General features: G+C 42.8%; 1 protein-coding gene across 7 annotated transcripts in view; it reads right to left on the bottom strand.

The window, feature by feature from the left end:
- Positions 1 to 20,028, bottom strand: part of LOC147609797 (uncharacterized) — a 36,832-nt gene extending 16,804 nt beyond the window's left edge. For 4 of the 7 annotated variants that reach the window (XM_086787272.1, XM_086787274.1, XM_086787277.1 and 1 more), the window contains exons 1-13: positions 19,676 to 20,028; positions 18,559 to 19,166; positions 18,190 to 18,478; positions 17,688 to 17,992; positions 17,451 to 17,591; positions 16,537 to 17,370; positions 16,298 to 16,398; positions 16,111 to 16,173; positions 15,926 to 16,014; positions 15,683 to 15,748; positions 14,945 to 15,559; positions 14,738 to 14,815; positions 14,574 to 14,644 (exon numbers count right to left, since the gene is read on the bottom strand). In XM_086787272.1, coding sequence (XP_086643398.1) covers positions 14,574 to 14,644; positions 14,738 to 14,815; positions 14,945 to 15,559; positions 15,683 to 15,748; positions 15,926 to 16,014; positions 16,111 to 16,173; positions 16,298 to 16,398; positions 16,537 to 17,370; positions 17,451 to 17,591; positions 17,688 to 17,992; positions 18,190 to 18,478; positions 18,559 to 18,998 — 3,092 coding nt within the window. In that variant the 5' untranslated portion in view covers positions 18,999 to 19,166; positions 19,676 to 20,028. The remainder of the gene's footprint in view (positions 1 to 14,573; positions 14,645 to 14,737; positions 14,816 to 14,944; positions 15,560 to 15,682; positions 15,749 to 15,925; positions 16,015 to 16,110; positions 16,174 to 16,297; positions 16,399 to 16,536; positions 17,371 to 17,450; positions 17,592 to 17,687; positions 17,993 to 18,189; positions 18,479 to 18,558; positions 19,167 to 19,675) is intronic. The other 3 variants (XM_086787273.1, XM_086787276.1, XM_086787278.1) reach the window with 1 other exon arrangement.
- Positions 20,029 to 20,392: the final 364 nt, after the last annotated feature.

Here is a 20,392-nt window from a genome sequence, read left to right as displayed (position 1 = left end):
ATCTTTCTGTCCAAGAGCTTTCTTGTGGGGGCACTGTAGTTGCCTACCATATATACAATGCTCACAAAATTGAAAACTTGAAAACTTTAGAGAAGGCAAGTAACCCAAACGAGACAATTGCTCCATTCCTTTGACACTCATGTGTCCCAACCGACTATGCCACACAGAGATTTCCGACAGCTCGGTTGCATTTACATTAGCATGGTGACAAACACCTGCATGCATAAAGTAAAGAGTGTCCACCTTAGAGCCTCTGGCAACAACCAGTGAACCCTTACTAATCTTCCACTTTCCACTACCAAATGTGGTAACATAATCAGCATCATCAAGCTGTCCAGTAGAAAGCAGATTCTTCTTGATCTCAGGCACATGCCTGACATCATGGAGCATAAGCTGTGAGCCATCTGAAAATACAAGCCTCACATCACCTCTGCCAAGAATCTTGCATGCATGGTTATCACCCAAATAAACCACTCCTTCATTGCCAGCAGTGTACCTGACAAACAAGTCTCTGCAACCTGTGACATGAAAGGAGGCACCTGAATCAATGATCCATGAGTGCATACCATGACCACCTGTAAGAAGTGAATGGGCATCAAGTGAAGACGTAAAGAGGACCTCATCCTCACTGCCACCTGCATGTGACACATTGATTTCTTCAATCTTGACTCCACTTTTGCCCTTTGGCTTTACATCTTTGGCTTCATCTTTCTCTTTGTCTTTGCCTTTTCCCTTTTCCTTTTGATCATTTTTCCATTTGTAGCATTGCTTTTTAATGTGTCCCTTCTTGCCACAATAATGGCATTCCAAATCCTTTTTGGAGCGAGACTTGCTCCTTCCCCTTTCTTGGCTTTTTCCCCTTTGCTGGGATCTCCCACGTGCATTCATTGCATTGGACTTTCCAACAGAGTTGTTTTTCCTGTTCATCTCTTCTTGAAGAAGAGCACCCTCAACATCTGCATATGACAGCATAGCATGCGAATTGCTAGTGCCTGTCCTGAATGTGTCCCAACTCTCTGGCAAAGTGCATAACAGAAAAGTGGCTTTGAACTCATCGTCCATTGCCAACTTTTGATTAATGACTTGGCTGACAATACCATTAAACTCATTTAAATGGGCTGTCATAGACGCCCCTTCCTTCATCTGAAGACCTATGAGTTTCTTCAACCAATACACTTTGCTTGAGGCACTTTGTTGGGCATACAAGTCCTGCAATCTCTGCCACATTCCCCAAGCTGTCTTCTCTTCACGAATGCTGAAAAGTAAAGAGTCTGACACAGACAACATGATAGTAGATCTTGCCAGCTCATCCATATCTTCCCACTCTTCAGCAGTAAGAGAAGCAGGCATTACACCCCTTTCTTTGCTAGGCTTGTGCTGCTTTTTCTGGAGCAACACATTGTAGCACTGGGTTTGCCAAATATCATAATTATGCGAGCCTTCAAGCTTCTTGATGTGAAGCAATGAAGAGCTCTCACCTGTGGTTGCCATAGCAAAATGCAACCTGTAAATGCCTGATTCCCTGCAAAAATGTGCAAACACTGCACCAAAAGCACACAAAGTGCTCACAGTTTTTCTCCCACTGCGGAAGCACAAATGCAACTTTTCTCCCACTTTTTGTGATGAAAACACCAAAATCTGGTTGCTGCAGATTTTGGACAGCACCTTAAATGTGCTCTGTTGCCCTTCCAAAGTACTGTACAGCAGTACCAAGTGCTCACCTGTGATGTACCAAACCTGTACCGGCAAGTACAGCAGCTGAAATTGAACCTTTTGGTCACTCAAAACAGTGTACAGCCATGCCAAAACTTGCACAAAGCTGTGCCAAATCTGTACCAACAGGTACAATAGCAATAAATGCTCTCCTGGCTGTCCAAATGAGTGAAAATCAGACTTTTACAGTACCGAACACTGCATAAAACAGTCCCGAACAAAAATTGGGCAAAAGCCCCTTGACTGCAAGCTGATTTTTGAGGATTCAAGGCATAAATGTCTTGCCTGCTGCTTTGCCAAGCTCAACAAGCATACAAACTTGAAAAGCCCCTTGATTTAAGATCAATTTTTTATCATACATGGTACATTGACGCACATGAAGGCATCCAGAGTGTTCACGATGCTTCCCCCTGGCCACATATACATCAAATACATGAAAGCCCCTTGATTTACAGGCACATTGAGTGCTTGTAAGGCATCAACACATTATCCACAGCATCAAATGCGATTGCCTGCATGCAAATCAACCAAATCGGCACAAAAGCCCCTTGATTTGCACTGCAATTTGCTGCAATTTTGCCCAAATGTGCGATTTTTCACATCATACAGCATGTATGAGTGCTTAATTGCACAATTACATCAAAAGCCGCAAATTTTGACATTCAATTTCTTGCAAATTGATCTTGATTGTAACCAATGTCCTGCAAATTGATCCTGATTGTGACCAATGTCACCCAATTTTGCCGATTTCGCTCAAAATTGAGCAATTCGGAACCTGTATCTGCTCAATTGTTCATTGTACTTGCTCAATTGCAAATCCCAAAAAAAATTGAAGCAAAATACCTTGTAATTTTTTGATTTTTTCTCGATTTGCAGTCGGGTTTTGTTGTTGCAGGAAAAGGGGGGTTGATGCTGTGCAGAAGGGGGATGATGAAGCTGCTGTAGCTGATGTACGGTTGGCTGCCTGCTATGAAGCTCTCATCTTCAGCATTACTGTGCTGCCTGTATACCTTCTGGTCTACGAAGTCTACCCAGAAGCGTGCAGTAGCACGTGCATGTTGGTCCTTTGTAAGGAAGCTGCTTGTGCTGCTCGGCCACACCTCGTCGATGTACTCCACTATGATGGCGGATTCACACACAGGCCGGCCGTTGTGTGGGTTGTGTGGGTTCGATGGATTCGAAGGCGTCGACTGCGTCAGCCACCACAGCAATGACTCGCGATAGCCACCACAACACTGACTCGAAGGCGTTGTCTGCGTCAGCCACCAGTTCCCAAGCAGGCGAAAGGGCCCCCTGTTGCGAGCGCTGCTGTAGGCGCCTGGCAGCGCTGACACGCCTGTAATTCTTGCTGCCGCCTTCGCTTACTTGTCTAACGCCGTGTAGTGCTACACGCTTTTGCTGCCTTCGTTCACGCCCAGCACTCAGCCTACACAGGCTTTCAGTCGACGTTTCTTCGCTTGCTGCTTTCGCTTTGCTTCGCCGTGCTGCTTTCGCCTAGCGCATCTACGCCCAGCGCTACAAGCTTGTCGACTACTCGGGTGGCGCCTGACACGCCTGCGTGTTCACTTGCCTACGTCAAGCGATAGCGGCCAGCCTGTTCAAATTGCAGCTGCCTTGTCCTCAGCAACATGAAAGAAGAAAATCCCACTTCTTTCTCCTCGAAGGAACTGAAGGCTCTGATACCAGTTGATGGGAGAAGGAAGAATTAGGGTTAGGTCATTTGGGAGACATACACAGAGAAGCAAGGGAGAGAGAGAGAGAGAGAGAGAGAGTTGTGGGGATAAGTCAACTCATGAGGCATGAGTGTGTGACTCCCCTATCACACATGTATATTGCACTAGTACACATAGTGCACTTAGTACATTAAAAGTACTAAGTGTACTATGTACTATAACTTATGGGCTTGTACACACTATAAGGGTGGGCATAACGCCTTTACCCCAACATACGTCATCCAAAAAGATGACGACACACTTTCCTATCAAGTCTCTGAAAACCCGCATCATCATGTGGTTAAACGTCCGAGGCATTTGTTAATCCAAAAGGCATGACCACAAACTCATAGTGGACCCGCTTAGTTTGGAATGCGGTTTCGGGGATGTCCCCGTCCACAATTCTCACATGATGGTAGCCACTTTTGAGGTCAATTTTTTAAAACACCCTTGCTCCATTCAGCCTCTTTAATATGTAATCAATCCGAGGCATAGGGAACTTGCTCTTTATCGTCAACTTGTTGAGCGCGCGATAATCTATGCAAAGCCAGTAGGATCCATCCTTCTTCTTCACAAAAAGAATTGATGCTACGAATGGAGACAATAGAGCATATAAAACCGAATTCCAACAATTCTTGGAGTTGACAATCCAACTCTGTCTCCATGGCCCTTCTCAATCGGTATGGAAACTTACCGGAGGGGGGGAGGTTCGAAACCTAGGAGGAGCTCAATCTTATGGTACTCTAGTCTAGGAGATAAGTTGCCCCCGAAGAGATCTTCTGGAACCGGTCATACAGGGCCTTGTACTTCTCCGAAGCACTTGTCACTCTCTGGGTGGTCTGAATGTAGATCACCGCACACTATGCACTTTTCCGAATCTCTCGTTTAGCATGTAGATGGCTCATGACCGGAAAGTTAGGTCGAGCCTTGTACTTCTCCAGAACACTTGTCACTATCTAGGTGGTCTGAACGTAGATCACCGCACATTGTGAACTTTTTCAAATCTCTCGTTGAGCCTATAGATGGCTAATGATCATAAAGTTAGGTATCCCGAGTTCACACTTAATGATCACAGGAGCCTTTGACACATTTCGGATAATCCAGAACATGTGCATCGTCCCAATCAATGTCTGGGGTGAACTTATGAAACCACTGAATTCCTAAGATTCTGTTTGCACCTACAAGAGGGGCAACCATGAAATCATGCACAAATTATGTGCCCTAGATGACTAATTTAGTCTGGCGAGCTCCAAACTTGATGCTCGTTGTCATGCCCGTGCTAAATCCTTCCACTTTCTTATTTACCAAGGTCAACGAAAAACGGGCTCGCCCAGTGGCCTGTTCCATGAGATGTCCTGTATATTGTCGCTATCAAACAGGATAACGACTCTCTAGCCACCTATGTAGCCAAAAGTCTTGAGCAATTCATTACACTCATACTCTAGGTCATGGTTGCCTTCTTGCCTATCTTCGAGCTCCCAGCTGACAACAGGAGCCAACCGAAGGTGTAGTAGCTAGAGGACTAGTGACAACCTAGGGAGGGGAGGGGGTCGGGGGGGGGGAGGCTGGCTCACCACGACAGCCGTTGAGGCCAGGGTGGTTGTCTGAGCAGGGGTCTTCTTAGGGAAAACCCTAGAAGTGTGTCCTTTTGTATGATAAAAAAGCAGCACCCCTCCTTTTGTATCGTTCTTGCTCTTCGGGACTGATCTTACCACTTGTCTTGCCGGCCAAAGCCTTCTGGTCTCGAGTAAGGCGAGGTCCGTTGTTTGAGTTCTTGGAGCCAAAGGCTCCCGGGATGGACCCTGACTGGGCCTGGTTCTGGCCCTTGCTAGAGGCAGTGCTGCCTTGGCTACTCCGGGTTGAGAGGTCTTCGGTTTCCTATTGTTGTACTTCGTCTCGGCACTTTGCGCAAGCGAAAGTGCCCGATCAAAGGTTTCTCGTTCAAACATGCACACATCCCACTGGATTTGTGTGTCCAAACCATAGAAGAATTAACCTCTTTTGACTGCGTCCGATTTCTACAGCTGTAAAGCCAAGTGAGTGACTTTATTTGCAAATTGGAGGACAAGTACCGCATTCTCTCACAACCCCCGAAACTCATCCTTGAGTCGCTCAAGATAATGAGGCGATAGAAACCGCTTCTTGAAATCAGTGACGAATTGGTCCCACTGAAGTCGGCAACTCCATAGTTGGAATTGACGTGGGCCCAATGAGTCCACCATGAGATGGCTTCCCCTTCGATGTAGCAACTAGCTAGCATTGCCTTCTCTATGTCTAACTTCCTACCAGCAACCAAGTAGGCTGCAAGCTAATGAATCCAAGAATGCAAAGTTGTGGGATTAAGTTTACCATTATACTTACTAAAGTTCACCTTCTCGTGAAGATGAGTTGAAGAAGTCACGGGTATTGATCATGTGCATGTCAGAGGACACCGGAAAGATGTAGACGAATGACGCATGAGATAAGGGTAGGCTGCTACTATTGAAAACCAATCTCCTCATGTAGCCACCACAACCAAATCACCTCACAAGCAACTGAACAGGCTGCTCGATACTCCACCATAGTCGATGAAAGCACCACCGTAGGCTGCTTTTTACTCGTCCATGAAATTGCTCTTGATCCAAGAGTAAAGCAATACCATGTAGTAGATTATCGAGTATCCGCATCTCCAACCAATCGGAGTCACTCCAGCCATGTAAAGTGGCCCCCTCTCCATAGAAAATACCAAAATCCTTGGTACCTTGCAAGTACCGCAGCACGCGGAGTGTTGCCTGCTATGAACTTCCAAAGGTGCCTGCATGAAAGCATTGAGAGTTCCCACCACAAATGCACAATCAGGCCGTGTGTTGAGTAACCAAATCAAGGAACCAACCGATTTCCTATGCAAAAGTGTATCTGCCGCTGGATCGGGTCCAAAAGAGGAGTTTGATGCCGGGATCCATGGGGGAAGTGATGGGCTTACAATCTCCTACAAAGAAATGAACATGCCATCTGAGTGTTGAAAAATCTCCAATCCAAGAAAGAAGTGAAGCAACCCAAGATCTATCATCTCAAATTCCTTTCTGAGGGCAACCTTTGTCTAAGCAATGTGCATTGTATGGCTGCCTCTTATGATCAAGTCGTCCACATAGAGAATGATAAAGAGTATACAAACCCTTTCTCGAGAAAGATGGGGGTGGTGCATGAGCATGGGAAAGGCACCAGTACACACCTGAATAGCAACCAATAGGAGATGATATACGCTAACAGTGCACACATGTACATAGCTAACTATACAAGGCTAGAGGCAACAGAACAAACTGTTTAGGGTTTAGACTAAAACCCAAGAACCAAAGGCGTCACCAAGAGATCAGCAGGCTTCAGTTCAGGTCCACGTGTGTGGGGACAGCAGCATTTAATGCTGTTTTTGCAGGTCGGTAGCTGGCCGACAGTAGAGGAGCTGGCCAACTAGTAGATGGGCTGGCCGATTAGTAGATAGGCTGGCGCTATATAAGCAACCCAAAGCATGGATTTAGAATCATTCAATCCTTTATGGATTGGGTCTTAGACTAGGAGTTCATAGAGTCGGATTACCTTTTCATGGCAGCCTAGGGCTTGCCAAGACTTGTACCTTTTTGTACATTATAAATATAATGAAATACAGCTATCTCTCTCTCTTCTCTCCATCTCTACTCTGTGTTTTGCATCTACATGTTCCTAAAGAAAGGTGTTTAGGGCTGAAAGAAGACACAAAGCTTCTGCACATGTGACATTGGTATCAAAGCTTCATGTTCAGCAATGCTAAACACATGGTGTCCCAAATGAAGGTGCACAATACAAGGAGAGTAACACAACAAATGCCAAGAACCCCCAAAGGTGGTTGGTGTCAAGCAAACCCAACGGAAGCGTTTCATGAGAGTCGGTAGCTAGCGAGAGGCTCTTATGGAGTACTCCAAGGGATGAGATTCATCCAAGGGGTGGAGCCACGGATGCCCGGGACCAGTCTTCAAGAAGAAGGATTCGTGTTTCTATTCCAGGACAGGGCAAGAAGGAAAGGGGACAAAGTGGAATATATGCACACAAGAAATAATTAGCATAAACCAGCTTGGACCAAACTCCAACAAAATCTGAATGCCTGCGAATTTGGGAGAAAGATATATGAATGAAAAGTTCAACTGACAAATTTAACTTTCTTCATAGACCACACATTACCTACAGGTGGTTTGTCCCTTCCTCGGACATTCCTGTTGTGTCCCCAACCCAGTCCAGTGCTGGACTTGAAGGGCCACCAAGTGCTGGCAAGAGGTTGCTATCTGCTGCTCTATTATACGAGGAAAAAAGCAATGATCATTGCCTCTATGTCCACCCTAGAAAGCTGAAAACTAGATTCAGAACAGATTTCCAAATCTAACTCTTCCCAAATCCTGATACGTGTTATATGTACATTATGTGTGCTATGTTATATACACATTATGTGTGCATATACTAGGAGGCTAACCCACATTAGGCTTGTGAGCATGGGAGCATGGGAACAAGCTCTAGTGGAGCATGGGTTAGGACTAACCTTAAGGGTTAAGGTTAGGGTCAGGCATCCAAGGGTCACACATGGGGAATGGAAAGTCAAGAGTCACTTGAGGGCCCTCCTATATAATAGGGGCATGGGACACACTCAAGGGAGCTTGGAAGCTTGGAGCTAGGGGGCTTGGAGGCTTATGCTATGGTCTCTTGGGTAGAGGTCCATATCTACTCACCTACCATTTCACACTATAGCTACATGCTATTGGATTGGAGTTATACCTCTTGATGGTATGGGACATCAAGGTAGAGGTATGATGTATTTCATTTATTATTCATGTGTGCATCCCTTGGACTCGGGAGTGGTTGGGTGGTTGAGTTTATGCCTGATTTATGCATGTTTATGCATAACAATTATCTAGAGAGATCTTAGGGTTTTAACAGTGGTATCAAAGCAATCTCTATTTAATTGTTGTTGATTTTTTTTAGTAAATTTTAATATTTACTAATAAAAATGTTATTTTATTGATTTGTGTTGATGAATTACATGTGGATCATCGATATGGTGATTGGAACGTGTGTAACTACAATTCAATGGACGAATCGACGTTGCGGGGGAATACCGTGAGTTAATGCTATTTTTTTCTATTTTTTATGGTTAAAATCGAGCATTAATGGAATTTTTTTTCAAAAATACCATAAAGTTTATGGTGGATATTTTTGAGAGAATGGATTCCCTGAATTTCTAAAAATTTTAGAAAAAAATTTCTAATTTTTTAGCAATTTTTTGAGCATTTTTATAATTAACAATGTATTTTTATACATTTTTGCGGGTTTTTCTCGCAGGAATGTGATCAAATTTCTGTCAATTTTCTACTGAAATTCAGTAGGGGACAGCGTGTTGATGCACAAATTGCTCTCCCGTGTGCGTGGGATCCTCTTCGCCTCTCAAATCTGATTTTTCCTTCTTTTTTCCGTGAGAAAATCTCTTTAAAATGATTTTTTTAAACATTAATCATAATTAATGATAATTATGATTAAAAAAGTTTAATTAAAAACTTAATCATGGATTAAGTTAATCTCTCTGATTAAGAGAGAGAGAAGAGATGGGAGGAGAGTGAATTGGAGAGGAAAGATAATGGAGAGGGTGGAGAGAGTGGAGAGAAGAGACTATCTCTCTCTCTCACATCTCTCTATGCGCAGGCGACGGGAGGGAGAAGGGGAGTGCGCATAGCAGCCGGCGGAAAAAAAACGCCCCTCCCCTCCCAAAAAAAATCAAATTCTAGTATAAGCTTTAAAAAAAACTTTTTTTTTATTTTTTTAAAAAATGAGTTTTTTATTTTTAAAAAAAAAAGCTTTTTGATAATATTTCAAAAAAAAAGCCTGAAAAATACTGAAAAATATGAGATTTGAGTAAAAAATCTCTGAAAATTCTTGGAAATTTCTTCTTGGCTTTTCATCTTCTGGAAAACCTTTGGCTTTCCGTTTTCCAGAAACCTTTTGGCTTTCCGAATTCCGAAAAAACTTTTGACCTTCCGTATTCTGGAAACCTTTGACCTTTCACATTCCGATTTTTTTTTGTCTTTTCATTTTCCCAAAACTTTTGGCTTTCCGTATTCTGAGAAAACCGTTGGAATTCCGAAATTTTTTAACCGTTCGTACTCTAAATGCGTTCGCGATAATTTAAAATTTTTAAAAAATTCTTGAAAATTAGTGAAAAATTAGACAAAGGTTATTTTAAATTTTGGAAAAATGTGGGGTTGGTGTTTGGCATGTGGTGTGTCCATTCGGGCGCCCGTGACCATTCAAATTCCTTTAAAATTATATTTTTTGACCCAAAAATTTTAAAAAATCCATTAAAATTGTAAATTTTCATTGGATTTGAGAATTGTCGGACGAAATTGAAAATTTCGTGAACGATGGGATGCTTGGAAAAAATTAGGAAATTTTTAGAAATTATTTTTAGAAATCCTAAAAATTGATATTTTTAAAATATCAATGGTATTTTGACAAAATTAATTGCTAAAAATTTTCTGAAAAAATATAGGTTTGGAATGCCATGAGATAGGTTTGGTGAAATTCAAAATTATTATATTTTAAGGCCCTATAAAATTAGAAAAAATTAGAAAAAAATCATGATAATTCCTTTTCTCAAGAATTTAATATTTTCGAGAGTTATTTAATGTTGAAGTACGTTTTCTCGTGCTGACATTAGATAGATACGGGTTATTCGCATAATTATTAATACGATTATATCTTGTATTAATGGATATTTATGTTTGGATTAATTCTAAACGATGTATTCATAATTTTTTTCCATTGTTTAGCCATTCTTTTTGGACATGTTCCTTAATTTCTTTTGATGGCTATAATTTACGTTCAAAGCGTGTTTCACCTTTGACACTTTTCCATAATAATTTATGTTTTCACTTTTTTAAGTGTGGTTTGTGCTTAAGTTCTTAAGCCTCTATCATGGGTTAGTTGATCGGTTTGTTTTGGTGGATTTTTATTGGATGTTTTCCAAGTTTTATATAGACTCATCAAGTTCTACCTAGATCACTTATGTCTAGGGTTTTTTTATTGAGTGCTACACACATGTGTTTCACTTTCTTACTTTGGAGTTTTATTTGAACAACACAACATTCATATACTCCGGATTGATGAGTTGGCCACCAATTTTAATGCTTCTTTTGGCATGATTTATGTCCATTAGATAGTATGCATTGATTTTTATGATCAACTATGGTTTTTATGGATTTAAGGAGCTTCTATGCTTTTACAAGGATCTTTTGATCTTTTGGATAATTTCATGTGCCTTGAAGGTAGCATTTGCCTTCGTTTTTTGTATGTAATTTTGGAGTATATTTCTTGTACTCTTGTACATATTCCAACTCGGATACCTAGTTGCTTATATATCTAGGTAAGTTATTTTTCTACCCTAACTTTATTGTGTTTTGGGTAGTTATTATTAGAAAGGCGCCTTCAATTTCTTTTCTAATGATGTACTCAGAAGGAGTTATTCCTTGATGTAGTCTCAAGTATATAGAGACAGGTTTAGTATGTGAAAGTCTGGATAAGGCCATCTTATTTCTTTTATACAGGATTTTATTCATATTTCCTAGATGGCATACTAGGGAGTTTCAAATTGTTAAGGTATGTATGGGTGGTATCATGGTGGTATGGGACGCTAGTGATCCCTCACATATATTATCTTATGGGATAATTTGGGCTCAAGATTATTGCTTTGCTTACATCACTTAGCATGTTGACCTCAACATTCAAAGACAATCTTATTTTCTAAATTCACTAGAAGTTATAGTGTGGGCATTCTCTAGATAAATTTCTTTTATCTATAGCCTGCATGTTTTGATGAGGGTAATCTCATCGGCATTTTCACTTGTTGAAATCTCTTTCTTTAGAGTTCAAACAAGTTAATCTTGTTGTGTTCGGATAAGGAAATTTGGATTCTTCCTTTGTTGGCATTTCTTTCTCTAGTTCCGTACTTTAGGTGATTTATATAGTCAACCTGATTGTTTACGGATAGACATATGTGTCTCATCGAGACGTTGATGACTCTCTATGTTGATATGGGTAACTCGAGACGTCGATTATTCCATATACAGATGTGGGAATGTCGGGGCGCCGATGAATCCCTGGTTTCTGCTGTTATAATACCATACTTTCTTACTTTATTCCGAAAGGTTTACAACGAGGAAGTTACTTTGAATGTGAATTACTCTGATCATCCGCAGTAGTCTGATGGGCAAACAGAGTGTATGAATCAGATTATAGTGTATATGCTTCGTACATATGTCTCTAGAAAATCATCATATTGGAAAAAATATCTTCCAATGATGGAATTTGCCTATAACAGTTTTAAATTTACGGCTATTATTTTTTAGTCCGTGCATACTTATGTATGGGTATTAACCCAGGGCACCTATTGATGTCGGTCTTAAGGACATCGAGCTTGATGCATCGAGGAATTTCTTGCGTGATATGTAGGAAATGCTGACCGAAGCTCGGGATTCTATCAGAAGTGCTCATGATAGGACACGGTTTTATGCTGATAGGGGACGCTCATCTCGGTCTTTTGAACCAGGAGCGTTGGTTTATTTTAATGTTCCTAAAGATTCTCAGACTTTAATGTTCCTAAAGATTCTCAGACTTTGTCAATGGAAAAATGCTCGAATTTCTCTTAGATATTGTGATCCATTTCGAGTTATACATCGGAATGGCACGGTTGCGTATGAACTAAAACTACCTCCAATTGTTAGAGTTCATTCAGTCTTTCATATCGATAGATTGAAAGGGAAACTAGGAGGTGAGGATAACACAGTTACTCCTCAAGAACTCGTTGAAGTCGAAGAATTATCCTATGTTCCACATGAACCTGATATGGTACATGAATTCAAGAAAAGGAAACTTTGTAGTTGACTTATCCCTGAGGTTAAAATTGGGTGGAAAGATAGGAAAATTGAGGATTCGATTGGGAGTCGGTTGAGATTGTTCGGCGCAGTTCTCCTTCTTTTCATTGCAAGAGTGCAATGTTTTGAGAGAGGGGAAGTATGTTATATGTACATTATGTGTGCTATGTTATATACACATTATGTGTGCATATACTAGGAGGCTAACCCACATTAGGCTTGTGAGCATGGGAACAAGCTCTAGTGGAGCATGGGTTAGGACTAACCTTAAGGGTTAAGGTTAGGGTCAGGCATCCAAGGGTCACACATGGGGAATGGAAAGTCAAGAGTCACTTGAGGGCCCTCCTATATAATAGGGGCATGGGACACACTCAAGGGAGCTTGGAAGCTTGGAGCTAGGGGGCTTGGAGGCTTATGCTATGGTCTCTTGTGTAGAGGTCCATATCTACTCACCTACCATTTCACACTATAGCTACATGCTATTGGATTGGAGTTATACCTCTTGATGGTATGGGACATCAAGGTAGAGGTATGATGTATTTCATTTATTATTCATGTGTGCATCCCTTGGACTCGGGGGTGGTTGGGTGGTTGAGTTTATGCCTGATTTATGCATGTTTATGCATAACAATTATCTAGAGAGATCTTAGGGTTTTAACAATACGTTTCCACGAATCTTAGGACTCCTCCCTAAGCAGGTAGACAGCATGCACGGGATGATGGAAAACAAAAAATTTGCAAATATTTAGGCCAAACTAGCACAAATCTAATCGTTGCCCCAAACCTGGGTGTGCTCTCTTGAAGCTACGGGGTTATCCTAGTTAAGCAACCAACCCAGACAGAATGCATAGAAAGGAAGAAAAAAAATCTGCCAACGGCAGCGAGACTGATGGTGCAATGAATGTGAGAACACAGAGAGAATAAATAGCACAGGACTTACAACACACAAACATTCACAAGTATCCTACTCTAATCCTTGTACTCAATTCCTAGAAGATGATCAATCCCAGAAGTATGGCCAAGTTTATGAAGGCTCTCTGATAACCTCAAACACTGGCTTCTTCTGCATTTTCCCTCTTCCTTAAACACACTCTGAGTAGCTTACCCTGCTGCACCCTTGCTTGGCAGAGGCTGAAATGACTGATGATGGAGAGGGGATCTGGGATGTCTATTTATAGGGCCCCAGGATGCTGGGCAGCTGCTGCCCTGCCCAACCTCCCCATATGCTGCTGCCCGCCAGCCCATCTGACCTGGCAATCCATACCTAGGTGCCTTCTCCTGGCCGAGGCCTGGCTGCCATGCTGCTGCCCACACAAGCCATGGCTGCTGGTCACCTTGTACCTGCAGGTAGGACCAAACACCAGCCTTTCGCATCACATGCATCAGTCCCTACCACAGAAATGCATGAGTGATAGTAAGAACTACCATCACCTCTTCTTGCACATTTCCCTGAATTCTAGATAATGTAAAGCCAACAACAAATACAGCAACAGTACCAGCTTTAGATACAAGGTATGGAGAAAGTGCCACCCTCAAAAAACAATCAGAGTAGTGGGCCGCCATGGGTACACTGGTACATCAATCCTCTCCCCTTGCAAATGGCCTACAAAACATCCTGGTGGGTCAGACAACCAATGAGCTGCCACCTCCGTTGTATCCAGGAAAGTGGCTCTAGCAAGAACCGCATGCCCAACCCTCACCCCTTTCTTACAACTACACTCAGAGGTCAAGGCAATAGGGACATACCCCATCATATAGAGCACATTGGACCACACTGAGAATACCAGAGCTGATACTTGCTCATTTCTGGCATGATTGATAAGTCATTCGTTAGACAGCTTCATACAAGCAGTGTGGTGCACCAACTAAGATGCAGCAGTGTGGTGTACCAACTAAGACACAGCAGCACTGTATGTGCGACTGTTGCACTGCTCAACAAGTTTGGCACAAAATGGCTTGCCATGGTCACCACACCACCCACTTCATCACCTGTAGCATTGTTCTGTGGCATCATTGTTTGGGATATGGAGTCTGGACGCAGGATGCTGAAGGGATGGCCTTGTGTTAGGAGCATCACCCAAAGAGGCCCACCATCTCCTCCACACCCAGTGGGACCTGGGAGCCCTCTCTTCTCCAAGGAGAATCACTTCACATCCAGAAAAAAGAAACATTCTACTCTTTGAATCAGTTTAAGGTCCACCTGCATAGAAGGCTAGAAGTTTGATACCTTTCTTCAGTTTCTCTACAGTTCAAAACACCTCTTTCCAATGACGACAGCCTCTCTTTATTTGTATGTACCTGCCACATACACACACACAGTTCCCTTACTACATAGTAAGGCTAGGCTTTGTAAAAATCAAGAGAATCAAACAAAGGTTATAGAGGTCATACCTGGTCTTTAAGATCCATGTGAGATTTCTTTAGTTCCTCAGCAATCTGGTCATCTTCTCTCATTGCTAAGTCAGCCTGCTACCACAAATTGAAACCTTCATAAAGCTCAACCGAAAGAGGCGATGAACTAATCCCCCTCACACACACACGTGTATGAGAGAGAGAGAGAGAGAGAGAGAGAGAGAGAGAGAGAGAGAGAGAGCATACAGGATCTGGATACAATCCAATGCTGCGAAGCTCCAAAGCTATCCTGTCATCCAGCTTTAGGTTCTGATATCTGCCATCCCATTTATTTAGTCCATCGATATCCGCAAAGTGTCTTTCTTCCTCTTTCCTTTCAGATTTAGCCGGAGAGTTTAGAAGCTCAGATTCTGAATCCCAATGTCTATGACCATTAGAGGTGTATGAGACATCATAGGATGAGCTTTTCACCCATCCATTGAGCTTTCCATGGTCGCCTCTTCTCGTCTCTACCTCTGACTCCGAGTCTTGGTCCTTCTCCACTCCTGCCTGTTCACTGTCACTCAGTTCATGAAAAGATCCATCTCCTGCATAACCTTGCAGCTCAAGCTTGCTTCCATCTTCCCTGCTATCATCATCTAAATCACTCTCAATGATAAGAGCTGCTAGAAGTCTTTGAGAGAGAGGCAATTCTTTGACAGAAGGCCAACCCCCACTCAAACCCCCCTTCCCAGCATCTGAAATTTGTTCCTCTTTGAAGTTGTTGAAAACCTTTGAAACTGTGCCTCCATTAACCACCATGCTTCCATTCGACAAGTATGATACCTTGCCAGTTGCACTACAGTCAAGAAGAGTAGTGTTCTGCAACATATGGCCAGAACTATGAGAATCCAAAAAAAAAGACTTTAAAGTAGCCACACCCACAACACCATCATTGAAAGAGCCTTGGTAATAAAGAAATTATTAACCAGAATGTCCTTAAACCTTATCAATTTTACTATCACTTGCACTTGGCAAAACTTCTTCATCCTCCAGTTCTCTTGCCTTCACCTGAAATAAACATCATAAAAGTTTCCAACAAAGAGGCGTCCAGAAGGCACTAGAAACTTTACCTACATAACTAATTAACCACTTAATTAAGAGTACTTCAGAATTGGTTAGCAGCTGCAATCAACGAATTTGCAGCCCAAGAACAACTGATAAGATGAAGCTAAATGATGAGCTCACTTGTATTCTCAGACTATCCCGTGCATCAGGTGTCAAATACGCAAAGAAAGGCTCCATTTCTTTCCAGAATATGCTGGAACAGGCAGCAACTGCAGTGCCATTTCATAGAAAAGAAAATAGATTGATTTCCTAAAGGTCAAGCAAAGCTCTATGTAGACCCATCACAACATGATATAAGAACTTACCACTAGCATTTACTGCAGCATTTACAGCATCCACCAACTCTTCACGATCATCATCTGACTCACCTAGTAACGAGCCACGTACACATATAAACTCATGGAGATTCCAAAAGTAGACAATCAAAATCTCGCCGTCTGACTTGACTAGAGATTATTAAAAAGCCACTTAAATGTTTAAATGTTTAGATACCCGAAACTTCTCCACCACCATTGGTGGCAGGTCGCCTTGGCCTAGTTAAGGCTTTACGATCCCCTACTCCACCCTTCTTCGAAGGCGGCCGCCCAGGCTTGCTGCAAGAAGACATGATTAGTCATCCCATGCTAGGCTCCAACAAAGATCAAGGCATTGCAATTGGCTGGACACCAAAACAAGATATAGGGCCAATGCTCTGAAAACCACTCATGAAAGGAACCTGTGTCTCGACTTACACATCAGCAGGTTTCTCCGGTTTCTCAACCCCTGGCCTTGCACTCCTTAATTGCTTTGCATTCGCAGAAGAATCCCCTTTCTCAACATGAGTTACAATTGAGTTTTCCCTCACTGCAACTAAAGTTCGGCCACTCCTACCTTGTCTTCGTATGCCATCTCCACCTTCTTCCTTGGGTCCTACACGAGACTTTTTGCCTGGTGAAAATAGGGGTGCCATCTTTTGGTTAATAGCTGCAAACCTGCCTTCGGGATCCCCGTTTTTTTTCCATTTTTCCTTGGACTTGACATCACCACCTTCTGAATCGTCGCTCTCTGAAACGCCTGCAGGAGAAGTAACCCTTTCGCTTTTTGATTTGATTTGCGAAAGGGCAGCAGTGCTAGCAACCCTTTTCACCAGGCTTGCAGCAGGTGACATGCTAGGGTTGGATCGCACCCCTGTAGGGATGGCACTGATGTCGCGTGTGGAATTACCTTCTGCCGTGATTATGGCTTCATCCCTGCCTCCTCCAGTATGACCGACAGGAGGCGCTACATTCATTCTCCTTGCTACACGAGACATCTTTTGTGGCCTTTGCCCAACCCATTGTGCTACAGGAGGAGATGAGGACCTTGTCGGGGCTGGTCGCTTACGATTGCTTGGCCCAACAGGAATTTGAGCTCTGCATGGTGCTGCTGCTCCTGCACGGTCCAATGCGTCAGCTGAAGGTGGTCGTGGAGCGTGAGCAGCAGTAGGATTGACGGGAATCCCAGTACCAGACCGAGGAGCCCGTGCAGCCTTTCCTTTCGTGATCGTTGCTGGACTCAGCAGCGGACCTTCATCCTTATGCAACAACCTGCAACATAATAGGGCAACTAAGCAAACCACAGTAACAGATGGTCAAAGTTGTTAAGGGATAGTAACACCACAACGTACTTGACACCATTCTTTAGCATTGGCCGCTCCTTCTCAGGAAAAACAAACCGATCTCCCTTCTCTCCAACAGAAAGTGTGTTATCTTGCTCATTCCTAATGGCAGACTTGTGTATAGATACTACACCATGCACAGGGCCAGATCTGCATACGTGTTCCACCAAAGTCTTAGTGCTAGAATTGACTGTTAGCTCCATAACACTTCACAAGCCCTTAATCAATACTTCACAAAGTTCTCACCTGAAGCTATGGCCTTCACTTGACTTCGGTCGATTCTCAGTATTATTTCGATGCTGAGCTCCCCATTTGTGCTCCCGTTCTATTTCTGTAGTTCCATTTGCTGCAGTTGTTATAACACAATCCAATTTGGTTGCTGATCTTCTACCTTTCGTTTTGGTCTTCTCCCAGCCTTCTCCACTAGCTACTAATCGGTCTTTCTCCTCTGCTAAGCCACCAAGAGAGCTGCTTGACTTCAAAGAATCCCGATCTCGATCAGCTAAACTGGATGATCTCTGAAAGCTTGGCGTACTTGTTCGGCCCTCGAGCTGCACCAATACAGCAGGCAAGCTTTGATCCATTCATTGGCAAAGCTCCGGTGGCCAAGGCAATGTAAATAACAAATGCCACACTCTATTCACTACAAATCAGCCACACACATGCTTGCACAACTAATCAATACAGAAACCATGTGCAATCATCCTGTGAGGACAATCAATGACATTCAGAATGTTATACAACCTACCCGCACATCTAGCATGGATGTACGCACACGCTTGTTTGGAACAATGCCTTTGTTCTTGTCCTCAGGTTTGGGCATACTGCCCTCTGCAATGCTTGCATGACTGGGGGATGCACAAAAGCTGGCCTTATTAGAGTTAGCAGCAGCAGCAGTTGCTGGGCGTTCCCCTGAAACCGAAGTCATGGGCCGCTCATGAGCAAGAGCTTCAGTACGAGCTCGTTTCCGTAATTGGAGGGAAGCTCGGTACTTGTCAAGCTTTACAATAGCCTCTGACAATCCACGTGATCTCTCTCTGACAATTTTTTTGTAAAAAATCAGCAAATGATTTGATGATTTATAAAAAAACTATCCAACTTGAATGTTTCATAATACCTTGCTCTTACTGCATTGTCAAACAGACTAACTTTAACACGTTTGAGCTCATCTAGCCCTTGTTGTTCGAGTGGCTTCTGCTGTAAATTTCCATGCACTTCACCTGTCATGGCCATGGCCGCAACAGTCGCCCTCCTCAACTCCAGCTGCCGGGCATACTTTTGCTCTCCTGATGATATCATGTCTAGTGACAAGACCTGTGACATCGGCAGAAGCTCCCCATGCGCGGCGGCATTTGCCATATTAGGAAAGCTTGGTCCTGACCCTCCTTGAGTTACTGCCCGTCCACCACCATCATGATTTTCTCGAAAGCTGGATGCCCTTTCAAGGTTTGGTCCACCACCCACGTTCGAAAAATGGTTTCGATGAGAATTTGAGTACCCAAATGCAGCACTGTCTGGGCTGCTGGAACTGATTTCAAAGCGAGGATTCCCTGCCATTTCTTACTCTTCTCATGCACCTTTCGGTGCTGCCCAAAATTGGACCTAACTCATGTTATGATCCTTTGGACTATGATGGATAATCATCCTGAGATTTAAGAGTTTCACACGCTGATCTCGATTATTACCCTTCGTGAGCGCCCTCCAATGGAAAAGAGGGCCATCATGCTGTTAAAAGAATTTCCAAACATGATCACAGCAAAGGCGAAGTTAGCTTGGCAACACATATACGCACACATGCATACATCATACATACATAACACATTCAAACATACACCCCACCCCACCCCACGCCACATACATCATAAATGCAAACATCACACACATACACACGCACACACACACACACACACACATGGTTTTTGGTGCGCACACACGCACGCACACACACATACATACATACACACAATGTTTCTTTGTTTGCATTTATGTATGTGTGTGGGTATTTTTTGTATTAATGCACAAATAAATCACTACAGAGTTTCGAGTGGTTAAAGTTCAGTGTAGTGAAGTCAGCTTAGTGATGACGTAATGTACGTCACTGTCAGTAAAATCGTTGCACGATCAGGAAAGTGCCCTAATCCTAATAATTTCGTTACCCTCAGGTAAATCAAAAAATTGCGATTAGAAAAAGACAAAATTTTGATAGAAATTTTGTAACATTAATGTGGGCTTACCGATTCGGAAAATTGAAGGATCGCGGAAAGCCCTGTGTTGCTGGGAAAAGCCCCTGAGAAAAAAAAAAGGGGGGGGGAAAATCGACCGGGGGGGGGGGGGGGGGAAGAGCAGCGATCGGAGCTCAGCAGGGTAGTGTTGAAATCCGGAAGGGGAAAAAAAATTTAGAAAAAGAGGGAAAAAAGCTGCGGGAAAAAGATATTAAAGAAAAATGGCGAATTTTCGCGGCACAGTTAGAAAAAATGGAGATAAAGACGGCGAAGTTCGGAGAGCAAGCGAATGTACAAAGAAGAAAAGCAAAAGCTACAAAATTATGACGATGTGTAGGAAGCAAAAGTTGTAAAGAAACAAGCTCTAGTATGTGGCATTCTAGCACCAATATAAGGTGGCACCCTTTCTCTTGGTCGCGGACATCGCATTCAATTTTGGTCCACCCTTCCTTCTCACTCCAAAAAGGGGTGAAAGCATAGTGTGTGATGTACGCTTCGCAAATATATATATCTATATATATCTTTCTCTCTCTTAGGCTTGTAACGTACTCATTTGTACGTATTTTTAGGTCCAGTTGACTTGGTGATTTTTAGCATCTGTATTTAATATTTATAAGTGATAAATATTTCAAGGGCATAAAAGATTAATTTTGGTCTTAAATTGAGTGATTTTAGAGATGTCAATTTTGGGATTTTTATGTGTTAGATAATGTTTAGAGACAAGAATTA

The sequence above is a fragment of the Cibotium barometz genome, chromosome 50 (genome assembly GCF_041138505.1).
Source record: "Cibotium barometz isolate CiBa-2024 chromosome 50, ASM4113850v1, whole genome shotgun sequence".
NCBI classification, from domain to species: domain Eukaryota; kingdom Viridiplantae; phylum Streptophyta; class Polypodiopsida; order Cyatheales; family Cibotiaceae; genus Cibotium; species Cibotium barometz.
This window is presented reverse-complemented; position numbering and strand designations above follow the sequence as displayed.